The sequence below is a fragment of the Bufo bufo genome, chromosome 1 (assembly GCF_905171765.1).
Source record: "Bufo bufo chromosome 1, aBufBuf1.1, whole genome shotgun sequence".
Taxonomy (NCBI): Eukaryota; Metazoa; Chordata; class Amphibia; order Anura; family Bufonidae; genus Bufo; species Bufo bufo.
Genome location: NC_053389.1, coordinates 785,583,094 through 785,606,810, shown reverse-complemented (window position 1 = coordinate 785,606,810; position 23,717 = coordinate 785,583,094). Strand labels below are relative to the sequence as shown.

Sequence of the window (23,717 nt, the reverse complement as noted above, 5' to 3'; positions counted from 1 at the left end):
GGTGTGACCGCCACCATGAGGACTACTACCACCAGACAGGAGCCCCAGTACTAGGGTGTGACCGCCACCATGAGGACTACCACCAGACAGGAGCCCCAGTACTAGGGTGTGACCGCCACCATGAGGACTACCACCAGACAGGAGCCCCAGTACTAGAGTGTGACTGCCACCATGAGGACTACTACCACCAGACAGGAGCCCCAGTACTAGGGTGTGACCGCCACCATGAGGACTACCACCAGACAGGAGCCCCAGTACTAGGGTGTGACCGCCACCATGAGGACTACCACCAGACAGGAGCCCCAGTACTAGAGTGTGACCGCCACCATGAGGACTACCACCAGACAGGAGCCCCAGTACTAGAGTGTGACTGCCACCATGAGGACTACTACCACCAGACAGGAGCCCCAGTACTAGAGTGTGACTGCCACCATGAGGACTACTACCACCAGACAGGAGCCCCAGTACTAGGGTGTGACCGCCACCATGAGGACTACCACCAGACAGGAGCCCCAGTACTAGGGTGTGACCGCCACCATGAGGACTACCACCAGGCAGGAGCCCCAGTACTAGAGTGTGACCGCCACCATGAGGACTACCACCAGACAGGAGCCCCAGTACTAGAGTGTGACTGCCACCATGAGGACTACTACCACCAGACAGGAGCCCCAGTACTAGGGTGTGACCGCCACCATGAGGACTACTACACCAGACAGGAGCCCCAGTACTAGGGTGTGACCGCCACCATGAGGACTACTACCACCAGACAGGAGCCCCAGTATCAGGGTGTGACCGCCACCATGAGGACTACTACCACCAGACAGGAGCCCCAGTATCGGGGTGTGACTGCCACCATGAGGACTACTACCACCAGACAGGAGCCCCAGTACTAGAGTGTGACTGCCACCATGAGGACTACTACCACCAGACAGGAGCCCCAGTACTAGGGTGTGACCGCCACCATGAGGACAACTACCACCAGACGGGAGCCCCAGTACTAGAGTGTGACTGCCACCATGAGGACTACTACCACCAGACAGGAGCCCCAGTACTAGGGTGTGACCGCCACCATGAGGACTACTACCACCAGACAGGAGCCCCAGTACTAGGGTGTGACCGCCACCATGAGGACTACCACCAGACAGGAGCCCCAGTACTAGGGTGTGACCGCCACCATGAGGACTACCACCAGACAGGAGCCCCAGTACTAGAGTGTGACCGCCACCATGAGGACTACCACCAGACAGGAGCCCCAGTACTAGAGTGTGACTGCCACCATGAGGACTACTACCACCAGACAGGAGCCCCAGTACTAGAGTGTGACTGCCACCATGAGGACTACTACCACCAGACAGGAGCCCCAGTACTAGGGTGTGACCGCCACCATGAGGACTACCACCAGACAGGAGCCCCAGTACTAGGGTGTGACCGCCACCATGAGGACTACCACCAGACAGGAGCCCCAGTACTAGAGTGTGACCGCCACCATGAGGACTACCACCAGACAGGAGCCCCAGTACTAGAGTGTGACTGCCACCATGAGGACTACTACCACCAGACAGGAGCCCCAGTACTAGGGTGTGACCGCCACCATGAGGACTACTACACCAGACAGGAGCCCCAGTACTAGGGTGTGACCGCCACCATGAGGACTACTACCACCAGACAGGAGCCCCAGTATCAGGGTGTGACCGCCACCATGAGGACTACTACCACCAGACAGGAGCCCCAGTATCGGGGTGTGACTGCCACCATGAGGACTACTACCACCAGACAGGAGCCCCAGTACTAGAGTGTGACTGCCACCATGAGGACTACTACCACCAGACAGGAGCCCCAGTACTAGGGTGTGACCGCCACCATGAGGACAACTACCACCAGACGGGAGCCCCAGTACTAGAGTGTGACTGCCACCATGAGGACTACTACCACCAGACAGGAGCCCCAGTACTAGGGTGTGACCGCCACCATGAGGACTACTACCACCAGACAGGAGCCCCAGTACTAGGGTGTGACCGCCACCATGAGGACTACCACCAGACAGGAGCCCCAGTACTAGGGTGTGACCGCCACCATGAGGACTACCACCAGACAGGAGCCCCAGTACTAGAGTGTGACTGCCACCATGAGGACTACTACCACCAGACAGGAGCCCCAGTACTAGGGTGTGACCGCCACCATGAGGACTACCACCAGACAGGAGCCCCAGTACTAGGGTGTGACCGCCACCATGAGGACTACCACCAGACAGGAGCCCCAGTACTAGGGTGTGACCGCCACCATGAGGACTACCACCAGACAGGAGCCCCAGTACTAGAGTGTGACCGCCACCATGAGGACTACCACCAGACAGGAGCCCCAGTACTAGAGTGTGACTGCCACCATGAGGACTACTACCACCAGACAGGAGCCCCAGTACTAGGGTGTGACCGCCACCATGAGGACTACCACCAGACAGGAGCCCCAGTACTAGGGTGTGACCGCCACCATGAGGATTACTACCACCAGACAGGAGCCCCAGTACTAGGGTGTGACCGCCACCATGAGGACTACCACCAGACAGGAGCCCCAGTACTAGGGTGTGACCGCCACCATGAGGACTACTACCACCAGACAGGAGCCCCAGTACTAGGGTGTGACTGCCACCATGAGGACTACTACCACCAGACAGGAGCCCCAGTACTAGGGTGTGACCGCCACCATGAGGACTACTACCACCAGACAGGAGCCCCAGTACTAGAGTGTGACCGCCACCATGAGGACTACTACCACCAGACAGGAGCCCCAGTACTAGGGTGTGACCGCCACCATGAGGACTACTACACCAGACAGGGGCCCCAGTATCAGGGTGTGCCCTGAGGGAAGCAAGGACACTCCAGTCACTGCGGGCCCAAGAGAGCACCAGACTGGAGACCGCCACCTTGAGGACTACTACCACCCTTTAGAGCCATTACAACTATCACTCCCATTCTCCACACACTCCCCCTGGGCTGCTGCACATGTGCTTCTGTACAGTTCCTTCCTGTGTTTTACTGATTCAGTGACAATTGGTTTGGGGTTGGTGACTATATATAACATTAACCCTTTCGCTGATGTTGTCTTTAACATTATGCACGCAAAAAACAAGCCCTGATACGGATACGTGAAAGGGAAAATAAAAAAAGTTATTGCTCAGGGAAGAAAAATGAAAACCCAAAAATGAAAAAAGAAACCTCTGGTATCCTAAGGGTTAAGGGGCGCAGACATTACACATTAGATCTTGGGCAGTGAGGAAAAGTTGAAGGATCCCCCCTTTCCCAGCATTCCCCCTGTGTACTCCATGGCATACAGCTGGCCCGGGTCTCTCCTACTCCGCCCTCTCTCCCCGGCCGTCCACCCTGCGGTCACGTGACCCGATACTCCTCCACCACCACCGAGAGGTGCAGTTAAAGGCTAGAGCGGCACCGGAAGTGCGCTCCTCTCGACTTCCTCTTGTGTGCAGTGCGGCTTGCCGTGTGTCTCTTCAACTTCCGGCGACGCCATCAGGCCAGGCAGAGCCATGCCGACCAGAGACTACGAGTAAGTACCGGCTGGAGCCACCGCCGGGATGAGCCTGCGGGATGGGGTAGGAAACATAAGAGCCAGGGGGACGAGCAGCGCGGAGGAGGGCGGGGTTGTCGCAGCAGCAGATTCTCCTGGTGCTGTGTTTTTATGCGACTTTTGCCCTGTCTCTATAGAGCCGGACAGGTGTGTGTGACAGGAGTCGCATCAGAACTAGCGCAGGGGGAGCAGATGTGTACAGGGACCAATCAGGCTGCGGTTTTCTTATGCCCAAGGGTTTCTAATATATGAGAGCTGGAATCTGATTGGTCGTTAGGTGTAGCCCCTCCTCTTCTCCCTTGCACTAGTGTTCACACTGTCCTGTCAGATGAGCCGGCTCCCTATGTGATGGGGGGGGGTCATCTGGTGCCGCGCTTAAAGGGGTCCTCCAGGGCTTCTGGGTGCAGGGGACTTTGTAAAATAAACTTTAAGGTCCTGATCCTTTCTACTTTCAGCTGTCGTGTTGTTCATTGCGCTCGTGACCACTGACAGCCAGTCACTGGCCTCTGTGGTCATGTGCTATTCATGGTCTGAGGCCAGTGATTGGCTGTAGTGTTCACAGGACCGCTGAGCGTGAGGTCATCAGTACAGGCCCAGCGGGGTCCTGGAGAGAGGGAGGTTTTTTTGTAATATATATAATTAAAGGGCATCTGTCAGCAGTTTTGTACCTATGACGCTGGCTGATCTGGTACATGTGCGCTTGGCAGCTGAAGCAGGGCTCCAGATGGCGACCAAAATGGTCGCTAATGCAACTTAGAATTTACAAATGGTGACAAGACTTTTTAGTCTTGTCGCCATTTGCGACTAGACCCGCAGCTCTGCAGTTGAATACAGCGGCGGGCACAGGAGATGATAGTTCTCTGCCCCGCCGCCGATGTTCTTCTCAGCAGCGCAGAGGAGAAGGAGTCTCTCCCTCCACATGTGCTGCTGACAGTAAGAAGAGAGACGAGAGGAGGAGGGGCTGTGGCCACTGCGCCACCAATGAAGATAACTGACCCGTTACTACAAATACAGGAGGCGGGTGCAGGAATCAAATAGCCGACACCCGACCTCTATGACAGGGAGCTGCGATCCCCCGGTACCTGAGGGGGTTAACGGCAGCGGATCGCAGCTCCCTGTCATAGAGGTCGGGTGTCGGCTATTTGATTCCTGCACCCGCCTCCTGTATTTGTAGTAACGGGTCAGTTATCTTCATTGGTGGCGCAGTGCGCCCCCCCTCCTCCACAGTATAATAAACATTGGTGGCGCAGTGGGAAGTGCCAATGAGGGTTAAAAAAATAAATAAATGAACTCACCTCCTCCAGTTGATCGCGCAGCTGCCGGTCTCCTGTTCTTGCTTCAGGACCTGCGGTGATGTCACTGAGCTAATCACATGGTCCATTACCATGGTGATGGATCATGTGATGAGTACAGTGATGTCACCACAGGTCCTTTGACAGGTCCTGAAGAAAGAACAGGAGACTGGCAGCTACGCGATCAATTGGAGGAGGGGAGTTCATTTTATTTTTTAACCCTCAATTGACCTTCTACTAAGCATTCTGTATTAAAGAATGTATATGGAAAACTCAGCGGCTCAACCTCTCACCGCATGGAAAAGGTGCTCACCTACAAGGCCCAAAGTGAAAACGTAGATGGCAAAAACAAAAAAGGGGCGTACTTGAATGAACAAAGATGCACAATTTATTCACCCTAAAAATAGATATACATAAAATGCAGTCTCTTTACGGATATAAGACCTCTGTGCATATAGAAATGAGTCCCGTAGATCAATGCGCCGGTCCCAGGGGGATTCCTATAGCATGTATGCCAGCTGTATACAGTGCTAATGAATAGAATAGACTGCATTTTATGTATATCTATTTTTAGGTGAATAAATTGTGCATCTTTGTTCATTCGAGTGCGCCCCTTCTTTGTTTTTGCCAACCCTGTATTAAAGAATGCTATTATTTTCCCTTATAACCATATTATAAGGGAAAATAACACAGTGAATAGACTTTCATCCTAGCAACCGTGCGTGAAAATCGCACCACGTCCCTATTCACTTCTATGGGGCCTGCGTTGCGTGATAAACGCACAATATAGAGCATGCTGCGATTTTCACGCAACGCACAAGTGATGTGTGAAAATCACCGCTCATGTGAACCGCCCCATAGAAATGAATGGGTCCGGATTCAGTGCGGGTGCAATACGTTCACCTCACGCATTGCACCCGCGCAGAAATCTCGCCAGTGTGAAAGGGCCTAAGGGTGAATAGGACAAGGGTTCCAGCCCCTAAGGGGGCTAGTAGTAAGTAAAAAAACACAAACACTAAGGCTACTTTCACACTTGCGGCAGTGTGATCCAGCAAGCGGTTCTGTTGTCGGAACTGCCTGCCGGATCCGCCGATCTGGATGCGACTGAAAGCACCCATCTCACAAAAGCATTGCAAGGACGGATCCGTCTTGTATGCGCAGACCAGAAGGACGGATCCTGCATTCCGGTATTTTGAATGCCGGTTCTGGCCCTAATACATTCCTATGGGGAAAAATGCCGGATCTGGCATTCAGGCAAGTCTTCAGTTTTTTTTCGCCGGAGATAAAACCGTAGCGTGCTACGGTTTTATCTTTTGCCTGATCAGTCAAAACGACTGAACTGAAGACATCCTGATGCATCCTGAACGGATTACTCTCCAGTCAGAATGCATAAAACTGATCAGTTCTTTTCCGGTATACAGTAGGGTTGGGCGATATCAAAAATATTCAGATGATAACGATATAAAAAAAATTATTGCGATAACGCTATATATCGCGATAAATACCCGTTTAAAAGAAAAAACACAAGGAGACGTTACACTGTATGGGGTTAGGTGCAGATCCGTATGGTATCTGCACAGACGGATCCGCACCTATAATGCAGACGCTTGTGTCCGTTCAGAACGGATCCGTCTGCATTACTATGTCAAAAAAAAGTCTAAGTGTAAGGGTCCATTCACACGTCCGTTTTTTCTTTCCTGATCTGTTCCGTTTTTTCAGGAACAGATCTGGACCAGATCTGGACCCATTCATTTTCAATGGGTCCTGAAAAAAAATCAGACATTGAGCTGTCCGTTTTTTTCCAGGACCCATTGAAAATGAATGGGTCCAGATCTGGTCCAGATCTGTTCCTGAAAAAACGGAACAGATCAGGAAAGAAAAAAACGGACGTGTGAATGGACCCTTAGTCAGACGGATCCGTTTGCAATTGCACCATATTGTGTCAGTGAAAAACTGATCCGTCCCCATTGACTTGCATTGTAAGTCAGGACGGATCAGTTTGGCTCCGCACGGCCAGGCGGACACCAAAACGCTGCAAGCAGCGTTCTGGTGTCCGCCTCCAGAGCGGAACGGAGGCCAAACGGTGCCAAACTGATGCATTCTGAGCGGACCCTTATCCATTCAGAATGTATTGGGGCAAAACTGATCCGGTTTTGGCCGCTTGTGAGAGCCCTGAACGGAACTCACAAGCGGAGCCAGAAACGGCAGTGTGAAAGTAGCCTTACCCACGACATATGTTAAACTAAGGCTACTTTCACACTGGCGTTTCTGGGTCCGTTTGTGAGATCCGTTCAGGGCTCTCACAAGCGGCCAAAACCGGATCAGTTTTGCCCCAATACATTCTGAATGGAAAAGGATCCGCTCAGAATGCATCAGTTTGGCTGCGTTCAGCCTCCACTCTGATCTGGAGGCGGACACCAAAACACTGCCTGCAGCGTTGGTGTCCGCCTGGTGATGCGGAGCCAAACGGATCCGTCCTGACACACAATGTAAGTCAATGGGGGCGGATCTGTTTGACGTTGACACAATATGGTGCAATTGTAAACTGATCCGTCCCCCATTGACTTTCAGTGTAAGTCAAAACGTATCTTTTTTTTTTTTTTTTTTTTTTTTTTTCATGGTAATGCAGACGGATCCATTCTGAACAGATACAAGCGTTTGCATTATAGGTGCGGATCCATCTGTGCAGATACCAGATGGATCAGCACCTAACGCAGGTGTGAAAGTACCCTTTCCGGCCTATAGTTTCCAGGCTCTGTTTTTGGACCCTTTTTGAATGTTGGCACCACATTTGCCATGCGCCAATCCTGTGGGACATTCCCTGTCAGTATAGAGTCCGCAAATATCAGAAATAAGGGTCTGGCTATGACATTACTTAATTCCCTTAGGATACGGGGGTGTATGCCATCCGGTCCTGGCGATTTGTCTATTTTAATCTTTTTAAGTCGCTGTTGTACTTTTTCCTGGGTCAGACAGGGTGCTTTTAATGGGGCACGTCCTAGCGCCATACCACCACAGTGAGGGAGGTGCCCTGAGCTCACGCTGAGCAGCCAGTCTGAACCCCCTGCACCCACACTCGTCACCGCCTAGACACCCATTATGTAGTAGACTGTGCAGTTCAAGGGTGTTGGGGGGCCCCCCCCCCACTGATCTAATATTGGTGGTCTTTCCTCAGAATAGGCCATCTATATCAAAACTAGGGATCGACCGATTATCGGTTTTACCGATATTATTGGCCAATATTCAGTATTTTGACAGGTATCGGCATCTATTTTGCAGATATTCCGATAACGTATGGGGAACACAGATCGCGCTGCTCTGTGTCTCCTCCCCCCTGTGCTGCCGCTGCTGCCAATTAGAGGAGAGGACAAAAGAAGGGGAGGGGCTGTGGCCACCGCTCCACCAATGAAGAGAAATCTCTCATTAATTCATATACAGGAGGCGGGAGCTGCAGAATCACATAGCCGAATCCCGACCTCTATGAGCGGTAGCTGCGATCCGCGGCACCTAAGGGGTTAACTACCGCAGATCGCAGCTACCGCTCATAGAGGTCTGGAGCCGGCTATGTGATTTCTGCAGCTCCCGCCTCCTGTATATGAATTAATGAGAGATTTCTCTTCATTGGTGGCGCAGTGCGCCCCCCCAAGCCCCCCAGTATTATACATTGGTGGCGCAGTGCGCCCCCCACCCCCACCCCCACCCCAGTATTAAAAACATTGATGGCGCAGTGCGCCCCCCACCCCAGTATTAATCATTGGTGGCAGTGGCCACAGGATCCCCTCTCCCCTGCTCCTCCGATCGGAGCCCAAGCAGTGTAAGCCTGGGGCTCCGATCGGTTACCATGGCAAAATCAATATCGGTCGATCCCTAATCAAAACAATATTAAAGACAACCCCTTTAAATGCAGGAGGGTAAAATCTATGCTGGCAGGTGACCTCTGAGCAGTCGGAGGTGAGGGGTTGACTATCCACAATAACATGCACATGTCTTCTGTTACAGTTCCAAGCCCAGCTGGGCTGACCAGGTGGAGGAAGGAGAAGAAGATGTGGAGCCCTTAGTTCATGTGGAGCCCGTAATTCCAGTCGTCGAGAAAGTCGTCGATCATGACTGTGAGTATAACCCGTGGTCGTGCACTGTACTCCATCAGTGGCATCTTTCTGTCATATCCATGCCGCACGCTCAGTGTAAACTGTCGATTCTGGCACCAGTGTCCCCTCTAGTTCATACAGTGAGGATTTGTAATCCCAGCAATGGGCCACATGCAGACTAGTCCATTGGATGGGGCAAAATCCCTTTGCAGGTCCTCTGCCTATAGAGCTGCAAATCTGAAGAACATCCCCACATTTCTGCAGTTAATTTTCTGGCAGAAAGAAAGGTAGTCAGTGGCAACATCCCTGGTGGTGTAGGGTAGTGAGGGGTTTAGGGTCTGCATCCCTGGTGGTGTAGGGTAGTGAGGGGTTTAGGGTCTGCATCCCTGGTGGTGTAGGGTAGTGAGGGGTTTAGGGTCTGCATCCCTGGTGGTGTAGGGTAGTGAGGGGTTTAGGGTCTGCATCCCTGGTGGTGTAGGGTAGTGAGGGGTTTAGGGTCTGCATCCCTGGTGGTGTAGGGTAGTGAGGGGTTTAGGGTCTGCATCCCTGGTGGTGTAGGGTAGTGAGGGGTTTAGGGTCTGCATCCCTGGTGGTGTAGGGTAGTGAGGGGTTTAGGGTCTGCATCCCTGGTGGTCTAGGGTAGTGAGGGGTTTAGGGTCTGCATCCCTGGTGGTGTAGAGCATAGGGATTAAAGACTGTATTCCTGGTGGGGTCATTATCCACATCCCTGTTGGAGGGTAGAAAATACTGACAACATCCCCGGTGGTCTAGGCCAGGGATGCCCAACTTGAGGCCCCCCAGCTGTTGTAAAACTACAACTCCCATCATGCCCTGTTGTAGGCTGTCCGCACATGCTGGGAGTTGTAGTTTTGCAACAGCTGGACGGCTGCAGGTTGGACATACCTGGTGGTTACTCCCCCCTTGAAGCCTCAGCATTGTCCTACCTGTAACAGGAGGATGACCACTGGTGAGGGCAGGGAGGGTATGGAGAGGGCTGTGCACCTGTAACCGGGCAACCGCTCAGTTCCCAAAATATGGAAAAAAAAATAATGGCCACAAGTTGTGTGTTCCCTGAAATGTAACAAGCCCTCACAGATTAGTAGACGGAAAATAGGGATCGACCGATATTGATTTTTTTAGGGCCGATACCGATAATTTGTCAACTTTCAGGCCGATAGCCGATAATTTATACCGATATTCTGGGTATCTTTTTCATTTATACTTAATATTTTTTTTTATTTTTTTTTATTTTTTTTTTACTAACTTTTAGCCCCCTTAGGGACTAGAACCCTTGTCCTATTCACCCTGATAGATCTCTATCAGGGTGAATAGGATCTCACACTCGCCCTGCTGCCCTGTGCAGCGGCCACAGCCCCTCCCCTCCTCTTGTCTTCTCTCCTGCCATTGGCGGCAGCAGCATCACAGGGGGAGGAGACACGGCTTCCTTCTCCCCTGTGCTGCTGAGGGAACACAGAGAGCGCTGAGCAGTGCGTTCTGTGTTCCCAATACGTTATCGGAATATCGGCAAAATAGATGCCGATACCGATAACGTTCAAAATCCTCAATATCGGCCGATAATATCGGCCAAACCGATAATCGGTCGATCCCTAACGGAAAACTAAAAAAGTTATGGCTCTTGGGAGGCAAAGACAAAACAGTCCTGAAGGGGTTAAAGCTTCTCTGCACCCAGATAATAAGACACTGTGGATATTTTTTTTTTTTTAACCTGTCCTCCTCCACAGTTGTCCTGGACACCCCTCGAGAGATCATCAATGGAAACATAAAGACCGTCATAGAATACAAGCTGGACGAGAATGACAAGAAGATTAAGGTGGGTGCCGTCACGTGCTCTTATCGCCGCGCCCACGTGATAAGCATGCGTTCTGCAGAGCGGAGTGTGTCTGGTGCCCATTTGCTGTGGAGGGAGGAGAGCAGTATGTTTTAAGGCAAGGGTGCAGGGCAAGCGGCCCCGACTGCTGATCTCCTCCTTGTGCCTTTAGAGGGGCCGGAGCCTGCCCCCATATTGAATAGTGCCATCAGTGTGCCCCCTCTTTATTAATGCTGACAGGCGTCTGATGGTGACAGGGCACTGCCGCTATCTATCTCCGCCATTTCCGTATAGAATGAATGCAGCGGCAGTGCACAGGCATCAGGACGGGGGTCCCTGGCAGTTGGACCCCCCCCCCAGACTAGTTATAAACTTGGCACAACGCCCTTAACTGCTGCCCCCTGAAGTAACAGAACACGACGGTGCGGCCTTCAGTCTGAGGTCTCCTGTTTTTAACCGTTTCATTACCAGAGTGTTTGCCCTCCTTCCTTACCAGGCCAATTTTGCCAGTTTTAGCAATGGGCAAATAACTGATTTCTGTCCCCAGACTTAACCCTATTAAACTGTCTGACATTAGAGATGTGCTAGTGTCAGCAGACCCTGACTATTCTTATGCTTACTGATGCCCCTTACTGCCCCATTCTTACTTTTGTAATATGCTAATTAGCCTCTAGGAGCGGGTTAAATCTGGGGACAGAATCCCTTTAATTCACAGCCTGCAGGCTCACAGTTGGGGTCCATTCACATGTCCGTATGTGTTTTGCGGATCCGTAAAACATGGACACCGGCAATATGCGTCAACGCATTTTGCGGACCGCACATCACCGGCACTTTCTTTGAAAATGCCTTTTCTTGTCCGCAGTTGAAGAATAGGACATGTTCAATTTTTTTGCGGAACAGAAGTGCGGATCCGCAGATGCAGACAGCACATTCCGGCCCCATCGAAAATGAATGGATGTGGACCCATTTTGCGGACGTGTGAATGGACCCTTAAAGGGGTTGTCCGGGCTTTTTACTATTGATGACCTATCCTCAGGATAGGTCATCAATATCAGATCGGCGGGGGTCCGAATCCCGGCACTCCCACAGATCAGCTGGTTGAAGAGAAAGCGGCTCTCATACAAGTGCCGCCTTCTCTGCTCTGTTTACCTGCTCGCCGCAGTGTAATTACAAGTATGGGGTCCCCACCCAACTTCTATGGGACAGCTCCGTCCTATTCACTTGAACAGACAGAGCATCCCATGGAAGTGAATGGGGACGCCATAATTCTAAACAGAGAAGAGAAAGCAGCACTTGTATGAACGCTGCTTTCTCTTCCAACAGCTGATCGATGGGGGTGCCAGATGTCAGATCTCCACCGATCTGATATTGATGACCTATCCTGAGGATGAGTCATCAATAGCAAAAAGCAGACAACCCCTTTAATTTTACAGCCAGCAGGGGGCGCTCGGACATCAAGAATGGCGCTCCCCTGCCGGCTTTTGCAACTCGCACTGCGATAGATTGTTGTAGCACCCTGCTGCAACGGAGGCCACGCAGGGAGACTGCATCTGCTGGTCTCTGGCATACTTACTGTGACAGCACGGCCATCCGCTACCACTGCGTCACATCTGAGCCCACGTGGAGATGTCCACCGGGGCTGTGTCTCCATGCTTTTGCGCAGCAGAAGGGACAGCTGCCAACTTTGGAAAGCAATGAGCACTGTGGCCTGTTTACATTGGTACCCATGGCCTCCGGGGGAAGACGTGTCCATGATGGCGCTGGTAGCCATGTGGCGGATCCTTACACCGTTACACGTTAGCCTATAGCATGTCTGACAGTAGAAGGCAGGGAACCCCTTTAAAGGGGTCGTCTGGTTTCCTATATTGGGATCAAGCAAGCCGGTACACAATAAGGAGAAGGCTGGTCGGTGGGGGGGTGCTGGGAGTCAGACCCCCACTGATCTGATATAGGTCATCAATATAGTAAGTCTCTTTTTTTAGGGGGGGAAAAAAAAGCTAGTTTGATCACCAGTGGCCACTAGAGGTCCCCGTTACTACATTTAGTCTCCAGCTTCTATCTGAGGCTCTGTTCACACCTCAGTCTATGAACATGTCAGCGTATGCGCCAGGAGCCTCCTCCATAGGATGGTGCAGCAGAGCAGGCTTTCCTGTACAGTGGGACACCACAGGAAACTCCTATACCGTGCAGTATATAAGAAACCTGGAGAACATCTCATTACACAGAGGTTACGTGTGACTTACAGGAAAGCTCCTTTACTCCAAGCGACAGGGGTTTACCGGGCAGAGGCCTGGCACTGACATCCCGGGTACATCGCTGGTCACAATATATAGGATAGGGGATGAGCGGACCCAATACCGCCCCATGCACACCGGCAGGGTTTATCTGTTATCAGCCTCTTCATCTCTGCTTGCCTTTTTATTCCAGATCATCCGCACCTTTAAAATCGAAAACCGCAAAGCTTCCAAAGTGGTGGCTCGCAGGAAGGTGAGTGCAGACGTGACATAGACGTGTCCCCCACCCAGGAGTAGATGGCAGAATGATCGGACCTCGGACCACTCTGGAACATGATTAACCCCCAACGCTTTGCCTTTTATTTTTATTTATTTTTTCTTCCCCAGAATTGGAAGAAGTTTGGGAATTCAGAATTCGACCCACACGGACCAAATGTCGCCACCACCACAGTCAGTGATGACGTCTTAATGACCTTTATCACCAGTAAAGAGGTGAGGGCGCTGACCACAGCGACAAGACGTGATACATGGTCGGTACATATGAACCCACCTGTGTTGGTTTAGAGCCGCCACCAAGTCTTCTGCTTTTACAGGATCTGAATAATCAGGAAGAAGAAGACCCAATGAACAAGCTGAAGGGTCAGAAGATCGTGTCTTGCAGAATTTGCAAGGGAGACCATTGGACCACAAGATGTCCCTACAAAGACACTCTGGGTCCCATGCAGAAGGAGCTGGCCGAGCAGCTGGGTCTTTCCACAGCAGACAAGGAAAAAGTACCAGGATCTGGTAGGTGCTGGGTGCACTTAATGGGGTTGTCCATCCTAGTTTCTCTAGGCGAATGGATATTGTGGTATTACATGGTGTCCAGTGAAGTCTAGCTTAGGGCTCGTGCACACGACCATATCCATTTTGCAGTCCGCAAATCGTGGATCCACAAAACACAGTGCATGCCACCATTTCTTTAACTCCTTTAGAAATGTCCTATCCTTCTCCACATGGACGCAGAACGGACATACGGATGGGGACAGCACACATTGTTCTGTCTGCATCTTTTGCAATCCCATTGAGCGGAATGGGTCCGCATCCAATCTGCAAGAAATGTGGATCGAAGGTTGACTGAAAAATACAGTTGTGTGCATGAGGCCTTATAGAGGGGATCCTGAGCAGTGGACCCCTTCTTTTATGTCTGATGTGAGTTGTCTTGAGCGGGCAGCCCCTATAGCAGGGATGGCCAACCTGCGGCCCTCCAGCTGTTGCAAAACTACGACTGCCAGCATGCCCAGACTGCTTACAGCTATCAGCCTACAGCAGGGCATGGTGGGAATTGTAGTTTTACAACAGCTGGAGAGCCACAGGTTGTCCAGCCCTGCCCTGCTTTATAGCATCTGGAAGGGAGAGACGTCTGCTCAGCAGTGTGCATCATTAACCTCTTCACAACATTTCATGTACATGGTGGAAGAGGTGTATGGAGCGGGCAGCCCCTTCAGTATGTGGAGGAGAGAGAGACGTCTGCTCAGCAGGGTGCATCATTAATAAGTGTATTCTTAATGCTATGTTCTTCCATTTTGTGCAGAACCTGAACCAGCGCAGGCTCCAGTGAGCAAGACAGGAAAGTACGTTCCACCCAGCTTGAGAGATGGAGGAAGCCGGAGAGGAGAGTCCATGCAGCCTAACCGCAGAGGTATAGACATCACTTGTGTCCACCCGATACTCGGGAGACAGTCGCATATGTCCACCCGATACTCGGGACCCTGACATAGAAATTACTCCTCGGCTAATTTCAGGCAAGTGTGTTCGCCTTCTGTGTGAGAGCATTATATCTTGGCCTTCGACAGGACCCCACAACATTATAATGATTTCTCTTGAATGCTGTGTCCCTGCCACACGTTGGCTTTAACGATTTGTAATGACATATTGTCGTCACTACAATTCATTACAGCCGATGTTGGGCAGGGACACACAGGATTCGTTATAACTAGAATGCTGTGAGGTCCTGTCCAAGGAGCAGAGTTCAGGATGGGACATAATGCTCCCACATGGATCATGTACACGCTCGTCTGAGACTGGTCTTAAGCTTTGTTCATACACTGCAGGTTTTATCCACTTTTGGATTTGATACTCAGACTGCACTATGTAACAGGATGGAGTGAGCATACATGTGTGTGTGTGTGTCCATGTTTATAGTGAGTGTGGAGGAGAGGGTACTGTACTACTTTCCCACCTCCGAAGTATCTGTCGATACGGAAATGTTTTGGATGGGGGGGGGGGCGGCGGCGGCGGCAATGTGCTCATGAAATGTTTGTACTGAGCCCACCAATGTGTTAAATTGGCCCTCCACATCCACAAGGTTCTCTATAGGGTTGAGGTAAATGTCTGCATTCTCTCCGTAGCTGATGACAACGCTACTATCCGCGTTACCAACTTATCTGAAGATACCCGGGAAACCGACCTCCAGGAGCTCTTCAGGCCTTTTGGATCCATCTCTCGTATCTACCTGGCCAAGGACAAAACTACTGGACAGTCAAAGGTAACCGATACAAATGGTATTCCCATCTGGGACATTGATGGCATATTGCTAAGAAATTCCATCAATATCAGGTGCAGGTCCAGCTTGTGGGACCCATTCCTATCTCCAGATCACCCCCCTCCCCCAAAGTGAAGTATTGCGGCCACCCTCTGTTCACCACTGTGGGAGTTCCGAAAGTAGCAGATCGCGGTCTCTGCTTTTTCGGTAGTCCCGTAGGAGTGAATATATAGAGCAAGCCATGCTTGCATGGTTTGCCTTCCTTCACTTTGCTTCCCCACATTCTACATATAGGAGTGGGTCCCTGCAAAGTGAAGGAGAGAACACTGCACATGCATGCCATGCTCTCCATTTATTGCTATGGGAGTTCTGAAAATAGCTGAGCTGGCCTTTCCACCCCCCACACACCCCTCCCGAGCATGACTGACAGGTTTCTTTCCTATGCTTAACAGCAAAGAAACCTGCCAATCAGTCACAAGGTGGGAGGGCCGTGGCCAGCGAGTCTCATCCGACTCATCTTCCTCCCAGCGCTGGCACACACTGAGAGGTTTGGGCATGTCAGTACTATAAAAGTACTGAATGCCAGCTGAAAAGTACCAGGCCGCTGAAATCAATGGGCCTGTCACTATACTATTCCGTCCTCAGTGAGGACAACATGGTACAGGTGACAGGTTACATTCTAAGCAGATTTTCAGTGATATTTAAAGGGATATTCCTATATACAAATCCTGACCTCTGTTGAAGTAATGCGAGGCCACGCCATGTAAACTGCGGCATGGATTCTTCTGATGTGAATTTTCCGTCACGTGAGCATACCCTTAGCATTCGGAATGGCCTGTTAACCCCTGTGTCATATATGCCTACCGTGGGGTGGTGTAAGTGTCCGTTTTGCTCGTAATGTTCCTATGTGATCAGGTAGGCTGTGTCCCTCATACCTAACACATGTCTTCCACGCTTTACATCCAGGGTTTTGCCTTTATCAGTTTTCACCGCAGAGAAGATGCAGCGCGCGCCATCGCTGGCGTTTCTGGCTTTGGTTACGACCATCTGATTCTGAATGTGGAATGGGCTAAGTATGTTCTTACCTCCCTGATTTTTGCCATGTTTTTATATACGGTGTGTGTAAAATTGCTACTTTCACTTTCGGCTGTATTTACTGCATCCCAATTTCTAACAGTGGTATCTTCCCATGTACTGATGCTGTCATTCTGGTATTGTTTGAAAGCTTGGAATGCCAGCTTTCAAACAATACAACGCCAAACCAGAGATATGAGCAGCTGAAGCAGCTGCATTCTGGAGGAGGAGGAGAGCTGACAGCCTGCAAGAGGGAAAATAGTAAAAATGTATAGAAATGTGGTATCACTGTACTGACCACATAAAATAATTTTTACTACACAGTGAACGCTGTAAATAAATTCCATAAAATGTTTTTCATCTTTCATCCTAAAAATAATAATTATCTACAACTAATCCCACAAAATAAAAAAATAATTTAGAAGAAAAAATTAGAGAACGTTATGACCGCTGGAAGACAAAAGGGGAAAATATTTTTGGTCCTTTAAAGGGGTTGTCTCACTTCAGCAAGTGGCATTTATCATGTAGAGAAAGTTACTACAAGGCACTTACTAATGTAATGTTATTATCCATATTGCTTCCTTTGCTGGCTTGATTCATTTTTCCATCAAATTGTATATACACTGCTCGTTTCCATGGTTACAACCACCATGGAATCCATCAGTAGTGGTAACTATAGGAAAAAGCTTCAGCCTCTCTGGTGGCCGGGACCATGGGGAGCTCACATTAGGCTAGTGCTTTTCCCTATAGTGTGCAAGCACGACCACCACTGATGGATTGCAGGGTGGTCGTAACCATGCAAACGAGCAGTGTATAATGTGATGGAAAAATGAATCCAGCAAAGGAAGCAATATGGACAATCACAATACATTAGTAAGTGCCTTGTATTAACTTTCTCTACATGATAAATGCCACTTACTGAAGTGAGAGGACCCCTTTAAGGCTAAAATTGTTACTAAGGGGTTAGAATGCAGTAGTGTAGTTGTGCACCAACAAGATTTACTACAGACAGTACTACAATAAAAAATAAAAAATGTGACATTTTTGGGAGGGTGTTTACAGTTTTATTGCGACTGTTAGGAGGTTAAGAGGCACCTGAGTGGTGTATGGGAGCACAAGTCTTGATAAATGTCCCCCTTCAATGTTAACACTCTCCCAATCTGTTCTCTTCCCACAGACCATCAACCAACTGAGCGGAGAACTGTGGAAGGTCAGAAGAAGATGGAAGCTTTTCTTATCTCGATGCTAATAAATCAGTTGAACATCCGAGAAGCCTCTGATTATTTCTAAGCGCAGCTTTCACTTCTGCTTTTTGGCTGTCTGTCGTCAGATGCCATCTGCAGCCTAAACCGTCACCACCGCTCATCTGTGCGGATATGTGGCATCCGCCTGTAGGGACATCGGTTGAATATTCTATAGGCCTGTGGTGCCCGCATGTTAGAGCTTTACTGGAAATTGGTATCAAAGCCAAATCACTGGCAGTTAACACCAGGGTAAGGCCTCATGCAGACACCAGATTTTTGGCCTATGTGCGATCTGCCAAAAATGCAGATGGGACATGGACCAAAAAAAATTGGTCGTGTGCATGAGGCCTTACCCTGGTGTTAACTGACAGTGATACGTTTTTTTTATTTTGGTGCCCATTCATTTCTACGGGTCTGCAAAAAAAAAAAAAGACAGCACACGGACCACAAATTATAGAATTTGTCCGTTTTGCTGATCCGTGATTTGCTGACTGCAAAACTGATATGGCCGTGTGCAGGAGGCCTTAAGGCTACAGCCCCACAGCCTTTATAGAGAAGGTAGATCTGCCTGCAGGATTTTCAGGCAAGGCCAGAAGTGGATCCAGCAGGAAGTATGAATCCTTCCTTTATTCCTTTCAGATCTACTTCTGGCTTTGGCTGAGAAACCTCCTCTAAAAAAAAGTGTGAAACCACGGGGCTCAGTGGAATAAACAAAGGAGACATGCATTACTTTGGTGCATGCCCATTGAAGTTTGTGAAGACCACAAGGATGGCGTCGGAATTCTGTCAGTGATTTTCACAGATGACACGTCTACCCACTACATCGTCTGCTATGTAAAATGGTGCCATAGAAAATACAACTTGTCCCGCAAAAAACAAGCCCTCGCATGGCTATGTGAATGGAAAAATAAAAAAGTTATGGCTTTGGGAAGGCAGGGAGTAAGAAGGGGAGAAAAAGAAAATAGAAAATCGGTGCCTCAGGAAGGGGTTAATGTAACATCCAGCTGCATAAATGCCACAAAAAGTGACTTTTTCCTCAATCTGTGTGTGAAACCAGCCTTGGAGGAGGATAGGTCCACAGCAGCCGGGATTGATGTGGATTTGCACAGGTTAAATCCACAGTGGAATAAAGTAGCAGGAAGCGGATAAGAGTTTATAAGTCTTAGGCCTCCTGCACACGACCATATCCGTTTTGTGGTGTGTAAAATATGGATGTGGTTTGTGTGTATCCCACAATTTTCATGGGCCCCCTGACGAAGGGAAACGTGCGTCGAGGTATTCTTTGGCCACCTTTGTCCCTCTACCCCCGATCATGTCTATAGGTGGGTTTGTGTTTTGGGTGGGAGTTTTTCGCCAATATGCTATCTTGGTAGCTACTTTATTATATAGTTTGAGGGTTTTATGGACATCCACTTCTTTTTGAATATGTGACGATTTATATGTTGCTAAGGGTAATACAGCTCGTCCCAACCCAACCCCCCCCCCCCCCCCCCCCCCCTCCATATTTGACATCTTTTTCGGGTGTATCGGAATCAGGGGTCAGTGATTCCGTACAGCTACCCTATAGTGTCTCTGATGTTTTGTCCCACATTTTATGATTTTGATTATGTATTTTTGATTATCTATTCGATAAATTGAGGATATATTACTCTCGTTTGTGCATTGTGTCTGTGCTCCTTTTGTGAGCAATTTTTTTAGATTTGGTTTTAGTGAATGGTGTGGCAGGCGCAGCACTATGAAGTGCCTTTTGCGCTGTGGCATTAGAAGAATTTTGATATCTCTGACTTTTAATCTAACCAGGCTGTCTATTACTCTGTAATTTCTCTAGCGCCGTTCTATGGAAACAGTAGGTTTAACCACTTCAGCCCCCAGTGCTTAAACACCCTGAAAGACCAGGCCACTTTTTACACTTCTGACCTACACTACTTTCACCGTTTATTGCTCGGTCATGCAACTTACCACCCAAATGAATTTTACCTCCTTTTCTTCTCACTAATAGAGCTTTCATTTGGTGGTATTTCATTGCTGCTGACATTTTTACTTTTTTTGTTATTAATCGAAATTTAACGATTTTTTTGCAAAAAAATGACATTTTTCACTTTCAGTTGTAAAATTTTGCTAAAAAAACGACATCCATATATAAATTTTGCTCTAAATTTATTGTTCTACATGTCTTTGATAAAAAAAAAATGTTTGGGTAAAAAAAAAATGGTTTGGGTAAAAGTTATAGCGTTTACAAACTATGGTACAAAAATGTGAATTTCCGCTTTTTGAAGCAGCTCTGACTTTCTGAGCACCTGTCATGTTTCCTGAGGTTTTACAATGCCCAGACAGTACAAACACCCCACAAATGACCCCATTTCTGAAAGTACACACCCTAAGGTATTCGCTGATGGGCATAGTGAGTTCATAGAACTTTTTTTATTTTTTGTCACAAGTTAGCGGAAAATGATGATTTTTTTTTTTTTTTTTTTCTTACAAAGTCTCATATTCCACTAACTTGTGACAAAAAATAAAAACTTCCATGAACTCACTATGCCCATCACGAAATACCTTGGGGTCTCTTCTTTCCAAAATGGGGTCACTTGTGGGGTAGTTATACTGCCCTGGCATTCTAGGGGCCCCAATGTGTGGTAAGGAGTTTGAAATCAAATTCTGTAAAAAATGAGTGAAATCCGAAAGGTGCTCTTTGGAATGTGGGCCCCTTTGCCCACCTAGGCTGCAAAAAAGTGTCACACATCTGGTATCTCCGTACTCAGGAGAAGCTGGGGAATGTGTTTTGGGGTGTCATTTTACATATACCCATGCTGGGTGAGAGAAATATCTTGGCAAAAGACAACTTTTCCCATTTTTTTTATACAAAGTTGGCATTTGACCAAGATATTTCTCTCACCCAGCATGGGTATATGTAAAAAGACACCCCAAAACACATTCCCCAACTTCTACTGAATACGGAGATACCAGATGTGTGACACGTTTTTGCAGCCTAGGTGGGCAAAGGGGCCCATATTCCAAAGAGCACCTTTCGGATTTCACAGGTCATTTTTTACAGAATTTGATTTCAAACTCCTTACCACACATTTGGGCCCCTAGAATGCCAGGGCAGTATAACTACCCCACAAGTGACCCCATTTTGGAAAGAAGAGACCCCAAGGTATTCGCTGATGGGCATGGCGAGTTCATGGAAGTTTTTATTTTTTGTCACAAGTTAGTGGAATATGAGACTTTGTATGAAAAAAAAAAAAAAATCATAATTTTCCACTAACTTGTGACAAAAAATAAAAAATTCTAGGAACTTGCCATGCCCCTCACGGAATACCTTGGGGTGTCTTCTTTCCAAAATGGGGTCACTTGTGGGGTAGTTATACTGCCCTGGCATTTTCCAGGGGCCCTAATGTGTGGTAAGTAGGTAAATGACCTGTGAAATCCGAAAGGTGCTCTTTGGAATGTGGGCCCCTTTGCCCACCTAGGCTGCAAAAAAGTGTCACACATCTGGTATCTCCGTATTCAGGAGACGTTGGGGAATGTGTTTTGTGGTGTCATTTTACATATACCCATGCTGGGTGAGAGAAATATCTTGGCAAAAGACAACTTTTCCCATTTTTTTTATACAAAGTTGGCATTTGACCAAGATATTTCACCCAGCATGGGTATATGTAAAATGACACCCCAAAACACATTCCCCAACTTCTCCTGAATACGGAGATACCACATGTGTGACACTTTTTTGCAGCCTAGGTGGGCAAAGGTGCCCAAATTCCTTTTAGGAGGGCATTTTTAGACATTTGGATACCAGACTTCTTCTCACGCTTTGGGGCCCCTAAAATGCCAGGGCAGTATAAATACCCCACATGTGACCCTATTTTGGAAAGAAGACACCCCAAGGTATTCAATGAAGGGCATGGCGAGTTCATAGAAAAAAAAAAAAATTTTGGCACAAGTTAGCGGAAATTGATTTTTTTGATTTTTTTTTCTCAAAGTCTCCCTTTCCGCTAACTTGGGACAAAAATTTCAATCTTTCATGGACTCAATATGCCCCTCAGCGAATACCTTGGGGTGTCTTCTTTCCAAAATGGTGTTATTTGTGGGGTGTTTGTACTGCCCTGGCATTTGAGGGTCTCCGCAATCATTACATGTATGGCCAGCATTAGGAGTTTCTGCTATTCTCCTTATATTGAGCATACGGGTAATGAGATTTTTTTTTCCGTTCAGCCTCTGGGCTGAAAGAAAAAATGAATGGCACAGATTTCTTCATTCGCATCGATCAATGTGGATGAAAAAATCTCTGCCAAAAAAAGGAAAAGGAGGGGAAAGGCGTCTGCCAGGACATAGGAGCTCCGCCCAACATCCATACCCACTTAGCTCGTATGCCCTGGCAAACCAGATTTCTCCATTCACATCAATCGATGTGGATGAATAAATCATTGCTGGGATTTTTTTTTTTTTTATATATACAAAGTGTTTGCCAAAGTATATGAACACCGCCACCTCCTCAGCTCATATGCCTCGGCAAACGTATCTTTTACTGCAGAGGAGAAATCTCGTCTTGCAGCGCCGCATACACCGACTTGCGTGTAATCTGACAGCAGCGCAATGCTTCTGTCCGAATGCACATCAGTGCTGCAGCTAGTCGATCGGTTGGTCCACCTGGAAGGTAAAAAAAAAAAAGAAAAAACCAGGCCGCAACACAATAATTTTATTAACTTTGGAAGAGAACATAGAAACTTTAACTTTTTGAACTGAACATTAACCTTTTTGCTTACTGGTGTTTTTTTTTTTTACCTTTTATAGAACAAACCTCTCCTTCCCCATGGGTCAATGTGCAAAGCGCAAATCGCCCAAAGATGTGGCGAAGTACGTTATGCACTTTGTCCCATGTGAAAGGAGACGTTTGCAGCAGCTGTGAGTGAATGGGCCCTAATAGCCCTGTGTGCCTGTCCTAGTGAGATGTGATCCCTATGCTAGGTGTACCTGTGTGTGGTACTTCCGGAAACACTCTCCTAAGCATAGGGCAGGGTGGTCAGGGCAGTCAGGACAGAAATAGCGGGTGTCACGCCTTATTCCACTCCTGCTACAGACATGACATCTTTTTCGGGGTGACGGTTGGATTGAGGTACCAGCAACGACATTGGGGAAATGTCGCTCGTGTAGATGGCTAACTACACTGGTGGATGGGGCCACGGAACCTTCTGGATACAGGAGGTTCTCGATGATCTCTTCCTGGAATTTGAGGAAGGATCGTGTTCTCCCAGCCTTACTGTAGAGAACAAAACTATTATACAGCGCCAATTGAATCAAATATACAGACACCTTCTTATACCAGCGTCTGGTTCTGCGGGAAACTAAATACGGAGACAACATCTGGTCATTGAAGTCTGCCCCTCCCATGAGCAAATTATAGTCGTGGACTGAGGGGTTTTTCAATGACACGGGTTGCTCGCTCAATTTGGATTGTCGTGTCTGCGTGAATGGAGGAGAGCATGTAAACGTCACGCTTGTCTCTCCATTTCACCGCGAGCAGTTCTTCATTACACAAGGCAGCCCTCTACCCCCTTGCAAGACGGGTGGTAACGAGCCGTTGGGGGAAGCCCCGGCGACTAGGTCGCACGGTGCCACAGGCGCAAATCCGTTCTAGAAACAAATGCCTAAAGAGGGCCACACTTGTGTAGAAATTGTCCACATAAAGATGGTACCCCTTGCCGAATAAGGGTGACACCAAGTCCCAGACTGTCTTCCCACTGCTCCCCAGGTAGTCAGGGCAACCGACCGGCTCCAGGGTCTGATCTTTTCCCTCATAGACACGAAATTTGTGGGTATAGCCTGTGGCCCTTTCACAGAGCTTATACAATTTGAC

At 48.6% G+C, this 23,717-nt stretch overlaps 1 protein-coding gene across 1 annotated transcript; it reads left to right on the top strand.

Moving 5' to 3' along the window:
• Positions 1-3,406: 3,406 nt before the first annotated feature.
• On the top strand, positions 3,407-17,886 carry EIF3G (eukaryotic translation initiation factor 3 subunit G). Its single transcript, XM_040414917.1, has 10 exons — positions 3,407-3,558; positions 8,871-8,980; positions 10,702-10,790; positions 13,215-13,274; positions 13,409-13,513; positions 13,615-13,807; positions 14,595-14,702; positions 15,412-15,548; positions 16,512-16,618; positions 17,797-17,886. Exons 1-10 carry the CDS (start codon positions 3,539-3,541, stop codon positions 17,810-17,812), a joined length of 945 nt encoding a protein of 314 aa, XP_040270851.1. The 5' UTR covers positions 3,407-3,538; the 3' UTR covers positions 17,813-17,886.
• The last annotated feature ends 5,831 nt before the right edge of the window (positions 17,887-23,717 follow it).